At 31.4% G+C, this 19841-nt stretch overlaps 2 protein-coding genes across 6 annotated transcripts in view; one reads left to right on the top strand and one right to left on the bottom strand.

Annotated features, from left to right (window-relative positions):
- LOC142323888 (ileal sodium/bile acid cotransporter-like) overlaps positions 1-10441 on the bottom strand; it is a 107679-nt gene extending 97238 nt beyond the window's left edge. The window contains exon 1 of one of the 2 annotated variants that reach the window (XM_075364212.1): positions 10283-10441. Coding sequence is in view for 1 of the 2 variants with exons in the window: in XM_075364210.1 (XP_075220325.1) it covers positions 253-259 (7 nt within the window). In the remaining variant the exon portion in view is untranslated. Of the gene's footprint in view, positions 1-252; positions 275-10282 lie in introns of those variants that run through there. The other variant, XM_075364210.1, reaches the window with a different exon arrangement.
- A 2749-nt stretch (positions 10442-13190) lies between these two features.
- Positions 13191-19422, top strand: LOC142323889 (UPF0235 protein SYO3AOP1_0257-like). 4 transcript variants are annotated; one of them, XM_075364217.1, is made up of 5 exons: positions 13191-13740; positions 14072-14227; positions 16289-16391; positions 17890-18029; positions 18745-19321. In XM_075364217.1, the coding sequence occupies exons 2-5, from the start codon at positions 14078-14080 to the stop codon at positions 18769-18771; spliced, it is 420 nt and encodes a 139-aa protein (XP_075220332.1). In that variant the 5' UTR covers positions 13191-13740; positions 14072-14077; the 3' UTR covers positions 18772-19321. The 4 variants fall into 4 exon arrangements, with proteins under 4 accessions (XP_075220332.1, XP_075220331.1, XP_075220330.1 ...); XM_075364216.1 differs by having other exon boundaries at positions 13192-13464; positions 19243-19422; XM_075364215.1 differs by having other exon boundaries at positions 13192-13740; positions 19243-19422.
- Positions 19423-19841: the final 419 nt, after the last annotated feature.

Genomic DNA, 19841 nt, shown 5'->3' with positions numbered 1-19841 from the left:
AAACATATTTTTTTGGAAAAAAGGCCATAGCTTAACTTAAAATCATAGAAAAAACAAACATCAAATAAATGAACAGTCATACATCAAACTGTGTAAGGATTCAGATTTCTATAACTATGACCATCCACGAATTCCTTTATCGAAAAACAATAAGGGACCTTAGGTGAATTTTGATGCTATTTTTATGACTTGATTTAATATAGCATAAGACAAAAAGATGATGTGAATGAAAGGGATTCATTTTAATGTTACCTGTCATGACTGTTTTTCAATCTTTTCCCCCTTTGCGTACAAAAATTTGTTTGTTTAGGATTGGCCACTGATCTCGCACAAAGTAGACCACAATCTCGTACAAAGTACTCAACCAATGTAGTGACATAAACTGAAATTATATTATTTATATAAATGATACTATATTTCATTTTTATTGTAATTAACATTTATTTTTTGCATAAATTTTATGAAAATTACAAAATATAAACACATTTTATGGAACTAACCCCAAATGAAAGAGTACAATTTTTAAATAAAGAAATCTGTCAGAACACTAAAATATTTTATATTTAATTACAGTAATGTGATTCAATTTTTAGAATTTTCATTTTTGTATAATTTTTACTATATAAATAAATATAAATATACTCCCTGATTATTTTTAGATTTTTATTAACACATGTTCACTTCCATTCAATTCAGCTGTCACTTTCCACCACATTAAATCTACCAGAATCATCACTTACATCTGTATAAATTGTAGATTCAACACCACATCATAATGCAAAAATGAAAAGGTTTTGTGCAATTACAATATAACTAACTAAAAAAAATATACCTCCTACAATTCTTTTCACAATACATCATTATATTTTTCACTTATACGTTTAGATAAAACGATAATAATATTTATTAGAAATTACATTTGATCCATTCGGGGGATGTTTCTCCATTAGAAACAACACACATAGCATAATAACTGAAAAAGACAGATCGTTTCAAAAACAATGCTAAGTATTAGTAGCCTTCTGTCATTTTATCAATAAAATCACTTGATAAAAATTATAATAGTCAATTAAACCATAAAATAGCTGTGATTAGAATGCATCAAAAACTGAAAAAAAGTTTAATAGAAGAAAATATAAATTAATAGGCTATTACAACCCACTGGGTTGGTCTAGTGGGTTGGCATAGAACCGATCGAGTTCTGGTCTAGAATTGATCGCATATCAGCTGATTTCAAAGTCAAGAGTTCTGAAGTTCAAATCCTAGTAAAGGCAGTTACTTTTATACGGATTTGAATACTAGATCGTGGATACTGGTGTTCTTAGGTGGTTGGGTTTCAATTAACCACACATCTCAGGAATGATCAACCTGAGACTGTACAAGACTTCACTTCATTTACATTCATACATATCATCTTCATTCATCCTCTGAAGTAATATCTTACAATGGTTTAGGAGGCTAAACAAAAAAAGAAAAAATAGGCTATTCCAGGTTACTAATCAAAATTAAGTGATTGAAGTTTACTTCAAACTTATCTGCCATTAACTACCTACCGTGACAAATTATTGTCCTATTTAATATTTCAACTGATTCAATGTATGCATGTAGATGTGATATTTTGAAACATAAATAATGTACAATTTACAATTACTTCAAGAGAGTACCATCACATTTTACATTATCAACAGCTAGTAATAAAGACAGTTCAGATTTTATTATATAACTACAACCATCTTACTTTATATAATTTTCAGATCTAAACACTAGCGCCCATGTATGGTGTACTAATTAAAATATAACAACAAACACTATGGCACAAGCAAAGAACTGTACAGATGCACATTTATGTTAATTTACATGGCATATGCATCATAAAAGTGAGGATATTTATCAGCATACCTGACAATGTCACAGAGTCCAAGGCTCTGGCTTATAAAGTATAAACCTAACTTACAGCTTATTAACATCAAAATTATCTAATGAAAATTTATTATTAGATCAATAAACAAATAAGATAATTCAATGATGATAATGAAATTGGTTATTATCTTATCTGAAGTAAAGATCAATAACTTAATTTGCAAAGGATGTAAAGGAACGGGGTTTTTTTTGTCTTCAGTCATTTGACTGGTTTGATGCAGCTCTCCAAGATTCTCTATCTAGTGCTAGTCGTTTCATTTCGGTATACCCCCTACATTCTACATCCCTAACAATTTGTTTTACATATTCCAAACGTTGCCTGCCTACACAATTTTTTACTTCTACCTGTCCTTCCAATGCCTTAATATCTGGCCTATAAGTTTGTCTCTTCTTTTAGCTATATTTTTCCAAATGCTTCTTTCTTCACCTATTTGCCGCAACACGTTTCCTTTGTCAATTTATCCACCCATCTGATTTTTAACATTCTCCTATAGCACCACATTTCAAAAGCTTCTAATCTTTTCTTATAAGATACTCCGATCACCCAAGTTTCACTTCCATATAAAGCGACACTCCAAACATATACTTTCAAAAATCTTTTCCTGACATTTAAATTAATTTTTGATGTAAACAAATTATACTTCTGACTGAAAGCTGGTTTCGCCTGTGGTATTCAGCATTTTATATCGCTCCTGCTTCGTCCATCTTTAGTAATTCTACTTCCCAAATAACAAAATTCTTCTACCTCCATAATCTTTTCTCCTCCTATTTTCACATTCAGTGGTCCATCTTTGTTATTTCTACTACATTTCATTATTTTCATTTTGTTCTTGTTTATTTTCATGCGGTAGTTCTTGCGTAGGACTTCATCCATGGCATTCATTGTTTCTTCTAAATCATTTTTACTCTCGGCTAGAATTACTATATCATCAGCAAATCGTAGCATCTTTATCTTTTCACCTTGTACTGTCACTACGAATCTAAATTGTTCTTTAATATCATTAACTGCTAGTTCTATGTAAAGATTAAACAGTAATGGGGATAGAGGACATCCTTGTCGGACTCCCTTTCTTATTACGACTTCTTTCTTATGTTCTTCAATTATTACTGTTGCTGTTTGGTTCCTGTAAATGCTAGCAATTGTTCTTCTATCTCTGTATTTGAACCGTAATTTTTTTTAAAATGCTGAACATTTATTCCAGTCTACGTTATCAAATGCCTTTTCTAGGTCTATAAATGCCAAGAATGTTGGTATGTTTTTCTTTAATCTTCCTTCTACTATTAATCTGAGGCCTAAAATTGCTTCTCTTGTCCCTATACTTTTCCTGAAACCAAATTGGTCTTCTCCTAACCCTTCTTCCATTCTCCTCTCAATTCTTCTGTACAGAATTCTAGTTAAGATTTTTGATTCATGACTAGTTAAACTAATTATTCTGTATTCTTCACATTTATCTGCTCCTTCTTTCTTTGGTATCATGACTAGCACTTTTTTTGAAGTCTGAGGGAACTTCCCCTTTTCAATAAATATTACACACCAGTTTGTATAATCTATCAATCGCTTCCTCACCTGCATTGCGCAGTAATTCTGCAGGTATTCTGTCTATTCCAGGAGCCTTTCTGCCATTCCAATCTTTTAAATTCAGATCTCAGTATTGTTTCTCCCCTTTCATCCTGTTCGACTTCCTCTTCCTCCTCTATAACACCATTTTCTGATTCATTTCCTCAATATAAGTATTCCATATATTCCACCCACCTATCCACTTTACCTTTCATATATAAATCGTTGTACCATCTTTGTTTAACACATTATTGGATTTTAACTTATGTACCCCAAAATTTTCCTTAACTTTCCTGTATGCTCCGTCTATTTTGCCAATGTTCATTTCTCTTTCCACTTCTGAACACTTTTCTTTAATCGACTCTTCTTTCACTAGTTTGCACTTCCTGTTTATAGTATTTCTTAATTGCCGATAGTTCCTTTTACTTTCTTCATCATTAGCATTCTTATATTTTCTACGTTCATCCATCAGCTGCAATATATCGTCTGAAACCCACGGTTTTCTACCGGTTCTCTTTATTCCACCTAAGTTTGCTTCTGCTGATTCAAGAATTTCCTTTTTAACATTCTCCCATTCTTCTTCTACATTTTCTACCTTATCTTTTTTACTCAGACCTCTTGCGATGTCCTCCTCAAAAATATTCTTTACCTCCTCTTCCTCAAGCTTCTCTTGATTCCACCGATTCATCTGACATCTTTTCTTCAGGTTTTTAAACCCCAATCTACATTTCATTATCACCAAATTATGGTCGCTATTAATGTCTGCTCCAGGGTAAGTTTTGCAGTCAACAAGTTGATTTCTAAATCTTTGCTTAACCATAATGTAATCTATCTCATACCTTGCAGTATCGCCTGGCTTTTTCCAAGTGTATATTCTTCTAATATGATTTTTAAACTGGGTGTTGGCAATTACTAAATTATACTTCATGCAAAACTCTATAAGTCAGTCCCCTCTTTCATTCCTTTTGCCCAGTCCGTATTCACCCATTATATTTCCTTCCTTGCCTTTTCCAATGCTTGCATTCCAATCTCTAACTATTATTAAATTTTCTTCTCCTTTTATGTGTTTAATTGCTTCATCAATTTCTTCTTATACACACTCTACCTCATCATCATCATCATCATGGGCGCTTGTAGGCATATAGACGTTAACAATCGTTGTTGGTTTAGGTTTGCTTTTATCCTTATTACAATGATTCTATCGCTATGCATTTTGAAATACTCTACTCTCTTCGCTATCTTCTTGTTAATTACGAAAGCTATTCCTGCCTGCCCATTATCTGAGGCTGAGTTAATTATTCTAAAATCACCTGACCAAAAGTAATCCTCTTCCCACCGAAGTAGTGTTCCTCTTCCCACCGAACCTCACTAATTCCTACTACATCTACATTTATCCTATCCATTTCCCTCTTTAAATTTTCTAACCTACCAATTTTTTTTAGACTTCTAACATTCCACGCTCCGACTCGTAGAATGTTATTTTTTAATTTTCTGGTGACCCCTTCCTTAGTAGTCTCCACCCAGAGATCCGAACGGGGGAATAGTTACCTCTGAAATATTTTACCAAGGAAGGCACCTCCATCATTGCTATATAAAAATGCAGAGAGCTACATTTTCTAGGAAACAAAAGCAGCTGTAATTTTCCATTGCTTTCAGCTGCACAGTACTCAGAAGACTGAGTGATGTTGATATGGCTGTTTAAGTCGTCCTAACTTACGCCCTTAACAACTACTGAAAGAGCTGCTGCCCTCTTTCAGGAATCCTTCCTTAGCCTGGCTCTCAACAGATACCTCTCTGATATGGTTGCACCTTCGATCCAGCTACTCTGTATCACTGACCACTCAGGCCCCCTCACCAACGGCAAAGTCTCATGATTCATAGAGAGAAAGAGGAACAGGGTAAAAAATATAAATGAAAAAAAATCTACTCATAAGCATGTTAAAGACTAAATAAGAGGGCTTGGAAACAAGAAAAACAATGTATATCATTATAAGTTAAACCTGGAAACAAAGGAAAGTAGTGCTTGGATTTTATTGCAAGCAAAAGTTATTATGTTGAAAACTGTAAGTGAACACCACAATCACTCCTCTTTATTGATTTCACAGCATGAAGTAAAGTTATAAATGAATAAAAAAATATTCTCCCCACAAAATATCTTATTTCAATTAAAATTAAAAAATTACATGAAAAATCTTTAATACAAAAGATGCAATGTATATCATTATCATATATAAGCAACGAAATGAATAACAGTAAACTTAGTTGTTCTGTTAATCGATAAAAATAAAGTTTAACAAAAATAAATTTCTTAAACATGGTTTCTGCTGATATATTTTAATAATAAAAGATAATTCAAAAATTTTTTTAACTATCTTACCAGCAAAAAAGATGTATTTTCTCAAGATCTTCTGTTTTTTCAAACCATCATCAGGAGATTAAAAAGATATTATAATAAGTCAAAAATTAAAATAATACAGTCATGACTGTATGAATGTCAACACTATACTAAAAAAAAGATTCTCTTGACAAAATGTTGAACAAAATATTAAAAATGACATAACACTAAACATAGGACAATCAATGCGATTTTATTTAGTTCTAACATGGTAAGGAAGCTCCTTTTTAAAATATACTTGGATTGTATTGTCACATGAAATTTTATCCATTAAATAAGGCTTACCCCAAACATGCTACATAATGTTTATCAATGTACATACAAACAGTCTCCTAAACCTTTACAACTCTACATTACAGAAAAATAAAATCTAACATAACCATACAAAATAACACACAGGTGCATGAATGAATAAACACACCATCTTAAAATGTATAACTTTACTGTACCTTAAACAAACAAAACACAAAAAAATTACACTATGACTACAACAAGTCTATAAAATTATAAAAGGCATGATAAAGTTTACAGTGGTTACTAATACATATATAGATTTAACAAAAGATCACACTAGAACTTAATTAATTCAGAATCATTTATCACAAAATGGAACAAAAAAAAAATTTTTTTAATATCTTAGGAGTTACGAGGGGGTGCCGAATAGTTCCTGGCTTTAATGCCTTGTGATTGAAATAGAAAAACAACTTTGGGCCCATTTGAAAGTTTGAAATCTTAGAATGCAACTGTGCAAATATCAGGTGTCCAGGATTTGTACAATTTATTCTGTTGCCAGTGAGAGCTGAGATGGCAGAGTCTCAAGCAAGTTTCTCATCAGTGGAGTTACAGGTCGTCATGATGTTTTTGTTTTTCCAGGGAAAGTCAGCAAAGGACATTCGCACTGAGATGTCACAAACACTGGGAGAGAAGTGTGCTTTCTACAGCACTGTGAAAACTTGGATATCTCGTTTGAAGACTGGCCATTTCAGTGTTGAAGATGAGCTCTACAGTGGGTGCCCTTAAATCACAACTGACACTGCAACATGCAATCCTGTCCATGAACTCATTCTTGAGGACCAGCAAATATCCACCAAAAAGATAGCCCAGATACTGGACATCTCCAAGGAGCATGTTGGTTTCATTATTACCACTATCCTAGACTGTGCAAGCTTTCAGCAAAGTGGGTGCCCAAATGTTTGAACTGTGATCAGCAGAAAGAACGAGTTGAGACATCCAAAGCCATTTTGAAGCTTAAGAGGCCTTTTTGGCTAGGTTAGTGACTAAGGATGAAACTTGGCTTCACATTTATTATTCTGAAACTAAGGAACAGACAAAAGAATGGTGCCAAAGTGGTTCCCCACAGCTGAAGAGATTCCACACCCAGAAATTGGCCTAAAAAGTGATGGCGTCCATTTTCTGGGCCAAAGACGGCATTCTATCGGTGGACTATTTGCCTCAGAGATCTAGTATAACTAGAGAATATTATGCTAACCTGCTGGACCAGTTGAAGGAGGCAATTAAGAAGAAACATCGAGGGAAGTTGGCCAAAGGTATTCTTCTGTTGCATGACAATGCACCTTTGCACACGTCCAACTTGTGGCTGCCAAACTGACAACCCTGGGCTTCCAACTGGTCAACCATTCTCCCTATTCATCGGACTTAGCCCCTTCAGACTATTTTCTGTTTCCAAACTTGAAGAAACACCTGAAGGGAATTCGTTTTGAGGACGTTAAAGATGTCAAAGAGGTTGCTGAGAGCTGGTTTCACACCCAATCACAGGACTTTTATTTACATGGACTAGAAAAGCTTCAACAATGATGTACCATGTTTATCAGTCTCAGGGGAGAATATATTGAATAAATGGATAATTTCAAAACTCTGGCTCCATTCTTTCTAGGCAAAGCTAGGAACTTTTCAGCACTCCTTTGTATACAGAAAGAAAAACAAATAACAGCTGTCCACGGGTAGAATGGGTTGTAACAACTAACAATATTTATAAAATATACACATAAACAGAATAATGTAAATACTGAATTTAATTAGCATATTTTATCTATTTTTATAAAAATAAAATTCATATATTTCAATAAAACTTTTCTGAATAACAGGAAAAAGCTTTCAGTGTATTTGTGAGTGTTAATGTTATTATAGTAGAACTAACTATTTAAGTTTTAAGCACAAGATACAGAAGGGACATATTTGTTCACCAACTACTAACTAGCTATTATATGAGTATAATTAAACCTGGAAAATTTCTTGGAAGGCTTCCTAATAAAGAGAACAGGTTTTAAATAAAATTAATAAGACATTAAGAGTAAATCAATATTCTATAAAATAAAACAAGGAAATTACAGTAAAAATTAACAAGCATTAAGTAAAAAATAAAACAAAAAAATATACAGACCAAAGAAAAATCAAGATGTTAAGACATAACTACATAGCTGTTTCAAAATCAACTGAAGTACAAAAACTAGAATATGGGACTATAACAAAAGAAACAACCATAATCTGAAAAAACTTGGCTAGAACTAAAATATTAAAAGTGAAAATCATCTATACCTTAAGGTATTGTCATCAATACCTTTTATAATTTTACAATAAAAGAATATTCAGTTTAAAGGCAAATATCATACTTCCTGCACATTTCATGATCCAATGCCAACATAAACAAGGGTTTAGTTCTGAAAAAAATTCTAACAATTTCCAAAAACAAAAAAAATTGGGGCTTCCCTTCTAACCATACCTAGTAAAAGACGTATCCCCTGATTCATGTGTATATTTTAAAAATGTAAAATATAAAGGATAGCAAGCTATTACAGTACATATGATATACACATTTCTCATACACTATTTTCTGAACAAACCAGTACCTAATTAAGAAGATAACTCACCATTAGGGAAGATAAAATAGAATCTCCACATTATTACAACGAAAAAGAGATCTTAGAAAGCAAATTGAAGGAAAAGTTACTCAAAAGAGAGAAAAAAAGCAAACTTAATTAATAAAAAACCAAACTAAAAATTAATACTTTTTAACTACTATGACATTTTCCTTAATTTTGAACTTTAGTTGTTAGTTTTCAGTGATGCTTTTACTACCACTAGAAAAAAAGAAAAAATTGGGACCTCAGTTTGATTATCATTAATAAGGTCATGATAAAATGTGAATTAAAAGTAATAATAATGCAAAATTAGTATGGTAGGTGAGTACAAACTAATCTATTAAGTTCTTTAAAACAGAATAGTGAAATAAATCGTAAATATGGCTAATCTAAATTTGAGGAATTTGTACTAATTTAAGTTTGAGAAATTGATAGTCCAATTTTCTGTTATATTTTATTCATCAAAATCATTACATAAACACAGTTACTTTTTAGTTTGGTTCACTCAAACTGTATAAATTATTTTTTTTAATTTACATACATATATTAAATTAATACATTTTTTCAATGATATTCTAAAACCCGAATTAGGTTAATTTTTAAATTAAATGAAATGAAGGGACAGAATTAGTACAGGCTTTTATAAAACAATTAAAAGGTCTACATAAATCTGCAGGACTATCATTTAACATTTATTCTAAAACTATATTTGTGTAAATAAATGAAAATTTATATTTACTTTTTATATATAAGTCCCACTTTCCAGCAGAGGATTTCAAAAACTCTGTGTCATTTTACATTTACTAAAGCAATATCTGATATTTCAATTCTGATTTATTTATTCAGATCATGCTGTGCAGTTTATTAACAAGTTAGCCTACACTTACAAGCAAAAAATCTACCTTTCTGAACTCAATAAACCAGTTCTCCATAATATTATGACGCTAGAGTCTTATTAAACAAAAATTAGGCTACTTTAACCAATTTTAAACATATAGTCATGATTTAACAATTGAATAAAACAGTTAAATAACCTGATTTTTTTTTAATATATTTTTAAGCAAACCTACCAATAAAATGACATGTTAAAATGTTATCCATTCACACATAGATTTGATTAATTTATTTATAATTAGATCTTGATCAAAATAACAATTTCTTTAGTATGGCCTTCAATAAAAAGAACTGTAAGGTTGAATACATAAACTTATGTTTTTTAAACAGTTATTCTGAAAAAAACCACGTCAACCACATTCAAGATAAAAAAACAATACCCACAAAATCAAAATATTATTTATTTATAAAAAAATAATGAAATATCAACATAGTGACAACAGTTTGATATAAGAGAACAAACAACAACGAAAAATGATTAAAAATAAACAAATTTTGATTTTTATCAGCACAAGAATTGAGCATGTGGAACTAATTTTCAAAAACATTTTTCCAGATAAGGTATGCGTTTACGCATACCAAAAATTGCGTTATTATAACTGCTTCAAAATCATTAAAATAAAATGATAAACTAACCTTTATATCGTCAAATAATACTACACGGTCACTTCCTACAATACTCAATAACAAGTCTTCTATTTAAACTAATTAAAATAAAATAAGTGAAAGGAAGGTTACAACCGCCTTGAAAGGTTTCACATTCTACTAGTACGCATTACGTAATGCTACAATTTTGTGAACATCTACGCTATCTGTAAATACCTGTTAAAACTAATTTTTTTAAACCTCTCATATGGCGAAAGATAATTGAACTACTCTAATGAATAAAACGCTGATTAAATCTTTTCATTTTTATCAATGTCGGTGTGTACTATAGTGACAATTATTGTAGGTTAAGATTTTGTTCTAGATTTATGAGGTTGTGAGAATTTTGTGACGTATTGAAACGCTTTCTTTAAACAAATTTTTGCTACTATAGTGTTCTAATCAAATTCATATCTGCGGAAATTAATTTTCTCACCTCAGTGTTTACCAGTAGCGATTTGGTTTTTTTTTTTGTTAAACATAAACTTAACACATTAAGTAAGCTGACGATTTGCCCCCGTCTTTGTCAACCGAACTGTGGGCTAGCATTGGCGGGACAGGCGAGTGGAATTTGTTGTACCTTCTAATCAGATAACATATTCCCATTACTAGTAACGTGAAACATTTGTACGTAAAATGCAAACACAACAGACTAGTGCAGTACTAGTCGTACTGCACTTAGTTAGTGTACTAGTCGTACACTAACACAGTTGGCGAGGGACAAACTTTCAGCTAACGTATTGTACATTAAGGTCACTCAAGATATGTTGGATATTGGTACATGATAGACCAACTCATTCAAAAATGGTTATTATTTAGTACATTATCAGTCCTATTTTTTTTTTCGAGAACGGTGAGGGACAAATAACCAACCATTATTACTGCAGACCAATACGTCGAATGATCATACTTTCTTTAAACATCAGCGGCTTGAATGGCAGAATCTTGTCTGGATAAATGGTTCAATGTCTATACTACAGAGTGATTCAAAGAAACAGGAAATTTTGAAAGTTGTGTTGGTAGCCGTGGGCGATTGGTACCACTTGATAAGAGGTGCCAGCCTCTCTAACCTAACCTGCCATTTAGTTGTCATGGATCCTTGGAGTGTTGGGTAACGTGCATTTGCTATCAAAACGTTTTACAAAAACAATGACAGTGTGGAGGGAGCGCGTAGAGAATTTTGCCGTCATTTTAATCTGGGACGGCACGACCGTGTTCCATCAGCACATGCAATTAAAACATGGATATCTAATTTTGAGGAAACTGGTTCGGCAATGAAAAAGAAACCTCCAGGCCGTGAGCGAACCGTCCGTACATCACAGAATGTTCAAGCTTTACAAGATGCTGTCACACGAAGTCCACATCGGTCAATCCGTCGTCTCTCAGCATCTTTACAATTGCATTGTTCAAGTGTTCGAAGAATGTTAGTGAAGGACTTCCAATACAATCCATACAAGTTGCAGATCGTCCAGGAACTGAAACCGAACGATGCAGTTGTGCGAGCACAATTCTGTAATGTAATGCTTTAGAAGATAAATGATAACGAAGAGTTTGTTCACGAACTGTGGATGTCAGACGAAGCGCATTTCCACCTCAGTGGATTTGTTAACAAGCAAAATTTCAGATACTGGGCACAAGAAAATCCTACGCAGCTACACCAGCGTCCGTTGCACAACCAGGAAGTGACCGTGTAGTGTGCTATGTCATCTTACGGTGTTATAGGCCCTTATTTTTTTGAGGATGACAACGGTCTTGCGATTACAGTGACGTCGGCTCGTTACGTAGCCATGCTTGAAACCTTTGTTGTGGAACAACAAAAGAGATTTCCACCAATTCTTAACACAGCCTGGTTTCAACAAGACGGAGCAACGTCACATACTGCACAAATATCGATGGCAGCTGTACGCCGATTGTTTGGACAACGTGTCATTTCACGAAATGGTGACATTAGATGGCCTCCCAGATCGCCTGATCTCTCAGCTTGCGATTACTTTTTGCGGGGTCACCTTAAAAGCAACGTGTTCCACAGTAGACCTGCTGCAACGGAAGAACTGAAGGCAAAGATCCGAGAAGCAGTTGCGGAAATTCCAGTTGAGAGTACGTCAAACCATGAACAATTTAACGAAGAGACTTCGTGAGTGTTTACGTAGAAGAGGAGGTCACCTGCAAGATGTCATCTTTAAAAACTAAAATAAAATGTATGTATCCTAAAATGGCAACATTTGTACAATTACATGAAATAAAATTCATTTTCTAAAAAAAATTGTTCATTTACGTTATTTAATTTTCCCGTTTCTTTGAATCAACCTGTACAACACAACATTGCAGATCTTTATGAAATTTTTGGGCATCGCCTTGTTCGTTTAAATGTAATCACTTGGTGTATTTTATATTTTTCTTTTTCAACTCCTAATTAATCACACGGTTCAAAAAAACTGTCATTTCATTTAATCCTTTGAAGCAATACCTAACGGTGGTTCCGGAGGCTACAGAACTCCTAATTAAAAAATTAAACAACTCTAACTCGGCTATTTTCTTTCGTTAGACGGACTACATCAGTAGTTGATATAATTCATTGCTGCCAATAAAAGTAAGTCAGGAAAGCACTGTACTAATTAAATCTGGATCAAAATTTCTATATATATACATATATATATTGCTATTAATTTTTCCCGTTTGAATTCTTATTTTAAAAAAAGTTAATTTAAGTTAGTGTAAAAATTACAAATAAAATTCATAATTATTTTTATGCCGGTACAAAATCCAAATAAATTGATAGGATATTTAAATTAAAAAATATACCTAATTTTCGTTAATTTAAATCCATTTTAAAAATAATTAAGTCATGATACCTAGAATTACGAATGATAGCCAGAACAGCCAGTGAAATTTTGTACCGAGACTAATTTGTTCTTAGAACTCATCCATTTAGCGTGTTGACTAACCTAAAAGTGAAGTATTTCCTCCAACCAAAATTGAAAAAAGTGAACGATCTTTTCAACAAAAATGAATTCCAACATTCTTTTAAAGCAATCTACCATCTCTACGGCTACCGTAATTGCTAGTTGTAATTAGAAATGCTATCGGTCGACGTTTACGTAAAATCAACGAAATGTGTCTTAAGATTATCTACGTAGTGCTGTTCCATGAAGTTGATATCGAGATTGTAGGTTGTAAGTTGCTCAAACAGAACTGTGCTTATTACTGGTAACTAGTGCTTATAATGCAACATTTAAACATTTCTCGTATGACGTGACGTTTAAGAATCAGATATTATCTGAAATCAGTTGCAGCGATATTCCATTTATTCAGTCGCTCCAGACTCGGGAGTTAATACTGTATAACCTTGCCCCGAATATAAATATAACCTACTCTTTTAAAACAATTTTATTGTAATGTTGAAAACGATTGCTACTATTTCATTCAGTGTTCTGGCTTTATCAATTTGTGTAAGTTAAACCTGACTTCCAATGTTATATTGTGCTAACATATGGCTTTAATATTATTTTGTGTAAAATTGATCACACGCAGAACCTTGGGAAGATTAAAATATTTATTCATTAAATACGAAATATTTGTTTATTGCTTATAATATATTAATTTGAATTCACCTTTTCTCAATGTGCTATTAGAATTTTGAAGCTTGTTAGGTTATATTATTTCATAATATGAGAAATTATTTGGCCCAATCAGAGAGATACATAAATATGTAAACATATATTTAGAAGTACAGCAGTCATACTTTTATGTGGAATTATTAGATAATTTAATCTGTTTCAGAATTAAATGTACAGCTTATTTGGAAGTAATTATTTTAGACGTATAGGTTTCAATTTAATAGAACTAATTTCATGTAATCGTTCAGCTTCAGTCTATAAAATGCCAAAAAAGAATGCTAAGACAAAAATTAATAACTCTTCGGAAGAAAACAAGCTGGTAAATATGTGTTATATGAATGGTTTTTTTGTAGCATTTATTATATGTGACTTAGTTGTACTGTTTAAAGACGGCTTTAACTCTTTATTGGTAGGGTTAAATTGAATTTATTTAAGTATAAATAGCTGTGGGACCACCATTAGAAAAAAATCGTTAAAAAATTATGTAATATTTTTTACTTTTCATAGCTAACGAAAATGTTAATTGGCATAATATTCTTTGTTGAATATATACATTTTGTTGATAAATCTTCTGAATAGCTTATATTTATTTCAAACCAAAGGCAGTGTCCAAGAATAATACAAATTTTTAAATAAAATCTGAGTTTTTCTCTTTTGTTGTTCCTACCCTTTATTATGAAAGTGGTACAATGAAATTTAAGATGTTTATAGCCTTAGATAGATTCCTATAGTTAATATGAAACCTTTTTTGGCAAGAAACTTGGGTACTTATGTATTAGCCTGTCAACCATAACACATATTTTAATATATTAATATATATGATCATTAATATATTTTACATATTAAAAATGTAGAATTACTAAAGATCTTCGAAGCAGGAGCGATATAAAATGCCGAATAGCACAAGCGAAACGAGCCTTCAGTCAGAAATATAATTTGTTAACATCAAAAATTAATTTAAATGTCAGGAAAGAATTTTTGAAAGTATATGTTTGGAGTGTCACTTTATATGGAAGTGAAGCTTGGACAATCGGAGTATTTGAGAAGAAAAGATTAGAAGCTTTTCAAATGTGGTGCTATAGGAGAATGTTAAAAATCAGATGGGTGGATAAAGTGACAAATGAAGAGGTATTGCGGCAAATAGATGAAGAAAGAAGCATTTGGAAAAATATAGTTAAAAGAAGAGACAGACTTATAGGCCACATACTAAGGCATCCTGGAATAGTCGCTTTAATATTGGAAGGACAGGTAGAAGGAAAAAATTGTGTAGGCAGGCCACGTTTGTAATATGTAAAACAAATTCTTAGGGATGTAGGATGTAGGGGGTATACTGAAATGAAACGACTAGCACTAGATAGGGAATCTTGGAGAGCTGCATCAAACCAGTCAAATGACTGAAGACAAAAAAAAAAATTAAAAATATAAGCATTATTCCTTATAATTATAGATATAACCCATGTTCGCTAACCTTGACTAATTAACAGCAGTAATGTTTTGATTAAGTAATAAATAATTGCAATAATTACAGAATTTGTTATTTAAATACCAAAAACTGTGTTAATTAGTCAAGGTTAGAGAGTGTAGGTTAAGTTTGTTAATATAACGGTTATATCAGGTGATATTAACAATAACCTAAAAGTTTGTAATTTATTGGTTGACAGGCTATGTAAGTACCGAAACTTGTAGTTCTTCAAACTGTATTGCCTGCAATTTCACAAAACTATATCCTTATCATTGCAGTTACGTTTCAATAACAGAAGGTAGGGTGAGAAGTGGACTATGACTTGACTGCAACATAAAAAATGTGCGGCTAATGACAAAAAAATCTCAGAACCATTGAACTAAAATTGCTTTGAAGTTTCATTGGCTGGCTCTCTTATTTCAAAGACTTCAGTAAAGGGAGAAGGAGTAACTCTCACTCAAAGAGTTTTAAGTTGTTTTCAAGGCCATATTTTCAAAGTAGTATAATACATTTAATTGGTAATAATTTTAGCTGTGTATTTGCTCAGTGTAGTAAACTTTTAAACGATAAAGTTTATAAATACATTTTTAGTCGCCCTTGTGATCATTCTCAGTATACTGCTGTTTTCACTCTGACATTAGCCAATAATACATTTTAAAATATTGTATTTATAAAATTTGATTCATTCTTTCATTTGGAAAGCTTACTTTTAAATAATAAACAATTTGATGTAAAGGCAGTTATTTTTTTAATTAGTAGCTACAATTTACTTTTGTAGAGTAATATACTTCTTAAGTTGTTTTCTATTTTCTTATTTATTTAATTTAGAATTTGAAAGAGATGTTTGTCGTAGCACTGAATACATTGTATATGAATTTATTTTAATTAATGAATAATAGATATGTATTTAAATTCTAGGATATAGATTCAGCAAAACATGAGGCGATTGAATTAAGTAAAGATGGAAATATATTAATTAATGTACATGCAAAACCAGGATCTAAGGAAAACATGATTCAAGGTACATTATATTGTTTCTACAAAAGCCTGTTTGGCAAATGTTTTTTTGTTGTTTCTGTTATTGAATCTAATGTAATAACTTTAATACACAATGTAATAAATTTCTGTATGAGAAATCATGTGTTTCTTTTAACATTTAAATATAGACTAATGCCCGAGTACTTTAACTTAAAGTACAAAGTACTTGTTTAAGTATGGTATGGAAACAGCTTAATAATGCATATCAGAGGTATTTGGTGGCAGAAAGAAATGGAATTCTATATAGTTAAAAAAAAAATGCGTTATGGTGGGTTTTTTAACACTGATCTCTATAAGTGGATAGGCGATCTTTATGGTGTAAAATAAAATTAATTGTTTAATATTGAAGCATACTCCAGTGCCACAAAATGAGCAGCTGGGAACTAAATAAACCATTGTATGTTTGCGCGATTATAATTGTGATGATAGAACGGTCATTTTCGCTACACAAGCAGAAATTTATGGACAGTTGTATAAGATTTATATAGAGATCAGATGTATAGTTATACAAGATCAGTGTTCAAAGTTCAAAGTCAGAACACTTCTACTGCATCGGTTAAACGTGGTTTTATCCCTACTCTTACTTACCTCTGTGCATGCGCCGCTTCATTTTATTAAGTTCTACCACTCATTCATTGGTGTTAGTTTATGGGGCAAGAACTTTCAGAAGATGATTTTGTGATATGCAAAAATCAGATGTAGACACAAATTTTTCTAATACAATATAATATTTACTGAAAGTGACTTTTATGGTTAATGGCCATGTGAATTAGCAAAACTGTCAATATTGGAGCCATAATAATCCCAGATGTAGGAAGCTGTACACAGCACCCTTGGATAGTGAACATTTGGGTGGTCATTGTATTATAGGGCCTTTTATTTTAGGCAATTTTACAGGAAATGCTTACTGCATCTTGTTAGCAAATAGGATTTTACCAAATATATGGGAAAATGTTGAACAAGAATAAAAGGTTTCAGCAAGAACGTCATTAAGGGCACGGCAAATAAATGAACAATTTCAAAATTGCTGGATAGGTCATAGATGAGCCATAGAATGGCCTGCCGGGTCCCCAGACCTGTCTCCTCAGGATTATTTTTTTTTTGAGGGTACCTGAAACATATTTTTTACAACCTGCAGACATTTATGAATTAAAAAGAGTTTTTGAGGAGAAGCATTTTGAATGTTGATTGCAGAATGGTATGCTTTCAAAATTTGTTTCATTAGTAATAAGTTTGTTAGTATATAAATTATGAATGTAAAATGCAGTGCATTTTACCTCATTTTATACTCAATAACGAAGGTAATAACAGAAAAATGGGTTTCACCATTTTTTCTTGTAAAATTTTAAATAGAAATTTAAAATGGTTTAACATATACACCAGGTGATATTTAAACTTAATGTTTTAACAAAACCCAAACCTTAAAGTCTTAAATTTAAAAACTTATTAAAAGATTTAAACTTTTAAATAATATATTGCAGGAGAAGTGTCATTTCCTGATCAACCAAGGTTGGATGTTAAAATTGCTGCAAGAGCCGTTGAAGGGCAAGCAAATACTGAGTTAGTGGAATACTTAGCTGAAGTATTGGATGTAAGAAAAAGTGATTTTACAATTATTCGGGTATGTAACGTTATTTAAAATCTGATTTACATTTTAACTATACATGAAGTAGATTCTGATTTACATTTAACTATTTATACATGAAGTAGATAATTGAAATTTGTAAACACACTATCAATCTTTTTAGACCTAGTGATAGTGTTTGACTGTAAAAGCTCAATTGCAGTTCAACCACGTCTAAAAAAAATTTGGTTGAACTGTATTGATTTGTTGAAATATTCATGATAATGTCATTAATCAAATCTGTAATTTGCACATCCCAAACCCAAAATTTAAAAAACTATCTTGTGCCAAATCTTGGAGACAAAGAACTTGTCTGGTGCTTGTGGATGGGAATTGCAATGTTCACCTACATTTTGTAACCAAGTAACATATATCATCTATGAGAACTATGTTTAAATCACAACTATGTTTAGGCAATGATTTGTTGCTTTTAGCAATGAGAGATCGGTAATGAATTTCTTAGAAATTTTAGCAATGAGAGATCGGTAATGAATTTCTTAGAAAGCAGTCTGATATTTTTGATCTCCTGTAATGTAAAATGGAAGTCACACAGTCCACACAAAGATTAAAATATAGATACTATATCCATGCCAGTTCCCGGCTAGACACCTATCATGATTAGAGTAGAAAGATTTACTCATAATTTAATTTATATTTTTAAAAATTATAAATTATATAATTTATAAAAATAATTTCATTGATCTTTTTTCAGGGTATGAAATGTAGAGAAAAACTGTAAGTGTATCGGGTGGAAAAATTTCTTTGCAGCAAGTTAAAGATAAAATAAAAAGTGAAATATCTAAATCGAAGAGTTAATTACTACTTATTTTATTTTACTTTTACTACTGTAAATTGTATTTTATTAAAGTTATTGGAAACTACTGCTAATAATATAAATAATTTTTTCAGTGTACCTATCTGTATGCTGTTGCACATTAAAAATAAGCGATTTTTAGTAATGTAAAATGGATGTCACACAGTCCACACAAAGATTAAAGTATAGATACTATATCCATGCCAGTTCCCTTTCTTCGGCTAGACACCTATCATGATTAGAGTAGAAAGATTTACTCATAATTTAATTTATATTTTTAAAAGTTATAAATTATATGATTTATAAAAATAGAAAGATTTACTCATAATTTAATTTATATTTTTAAAAGTTATAAATTATATAATTTATAAAAATAATTTCATTGATTTTTTTCAGGGTATGAAATGTAGAGAAAAAACTGTAAGTGTATCGGGTGGAAAAATTTCTTTGCAGCAAGTTAAAGATAAAATAAAAAGTGAAATATCTAAATCAAAGAGTTAATTACTACTTATTTTATTTTTCTTGTATTTGTACTTTTTTATTGTACTTGTATTTTATTAAAATTATTGGAAACTACTGCTAATAATATAAATTTTTTCACCTATCTGTATGCTGTTGCACATTAAAAATAAGCAATTTTTAGTTCATGATCATAGACAAAATGTGTCTATGATCATAGACACATGATCATAGACATGTGTCTATGATCATAGACATGTGTCTATGATCATATGTGATCATATGACATATTTAATGTGCTTTTTAACTGTGTTTTTGTTATTCGAGAATTGTTTTATTCCAAACCTAAAACCTGGTCCAGTATATTTCTGTTTCCATATTACAATGAAGCATATTACAAGGAGAAGAATATGGCAGCAAAATTTTGTGTATAACAATTATGCTTGAAAAATATAATCCCAATAAATTTTCTGTGATGAAACAAGTTCTCTAACTTCTTTTTCATAGAATTTTGAATTTGCACAACAGAAATTAAG

This window comes from Lycorma delicatula, chromosome 4, assembly GCF_047948215.1.
Source record: "Lycorma delicatula isolate Av1 chromosome 4, ASM4794821v1, whole genome shotgun sequence".
NCBI classification, from domain to species: domain Eukaryota; kingdom Metazoa; phylum Arthropoda; class Insecta; order Hemiptera; family Fulgoridae; genus Lycorma; species Lycorma delicatula.
Note: the sequence above shows the minus strand (reverse complement) of the source record. Positions and strands in the feature narration are given on the sequence as shown.

Bases quoted from the DNA above. Each gene is read 5' to 3' on its own strand.
- LOC142323889 (XM_075364216.1), top strand. From the start codon at position 14,078: ATGTACAGCTTATTTGGAAGTAATTATTTTAGACGTATAGGTTTCAAT. The intron at 14,228-16,288 runs GTAAATATGTGT...TTTAAATTCTAG, and splicing joins CTTCGGAAGAAAACAAGCTG to GATATAGATTCAGCAAAACA. The intron at 18,030-19,242 runs GTATGTAACGTT...GATTTTTTTCAG, and splicing joins GTGATTTTACAATTATTCGG to GGTATGAAATGTAGAGAAAA.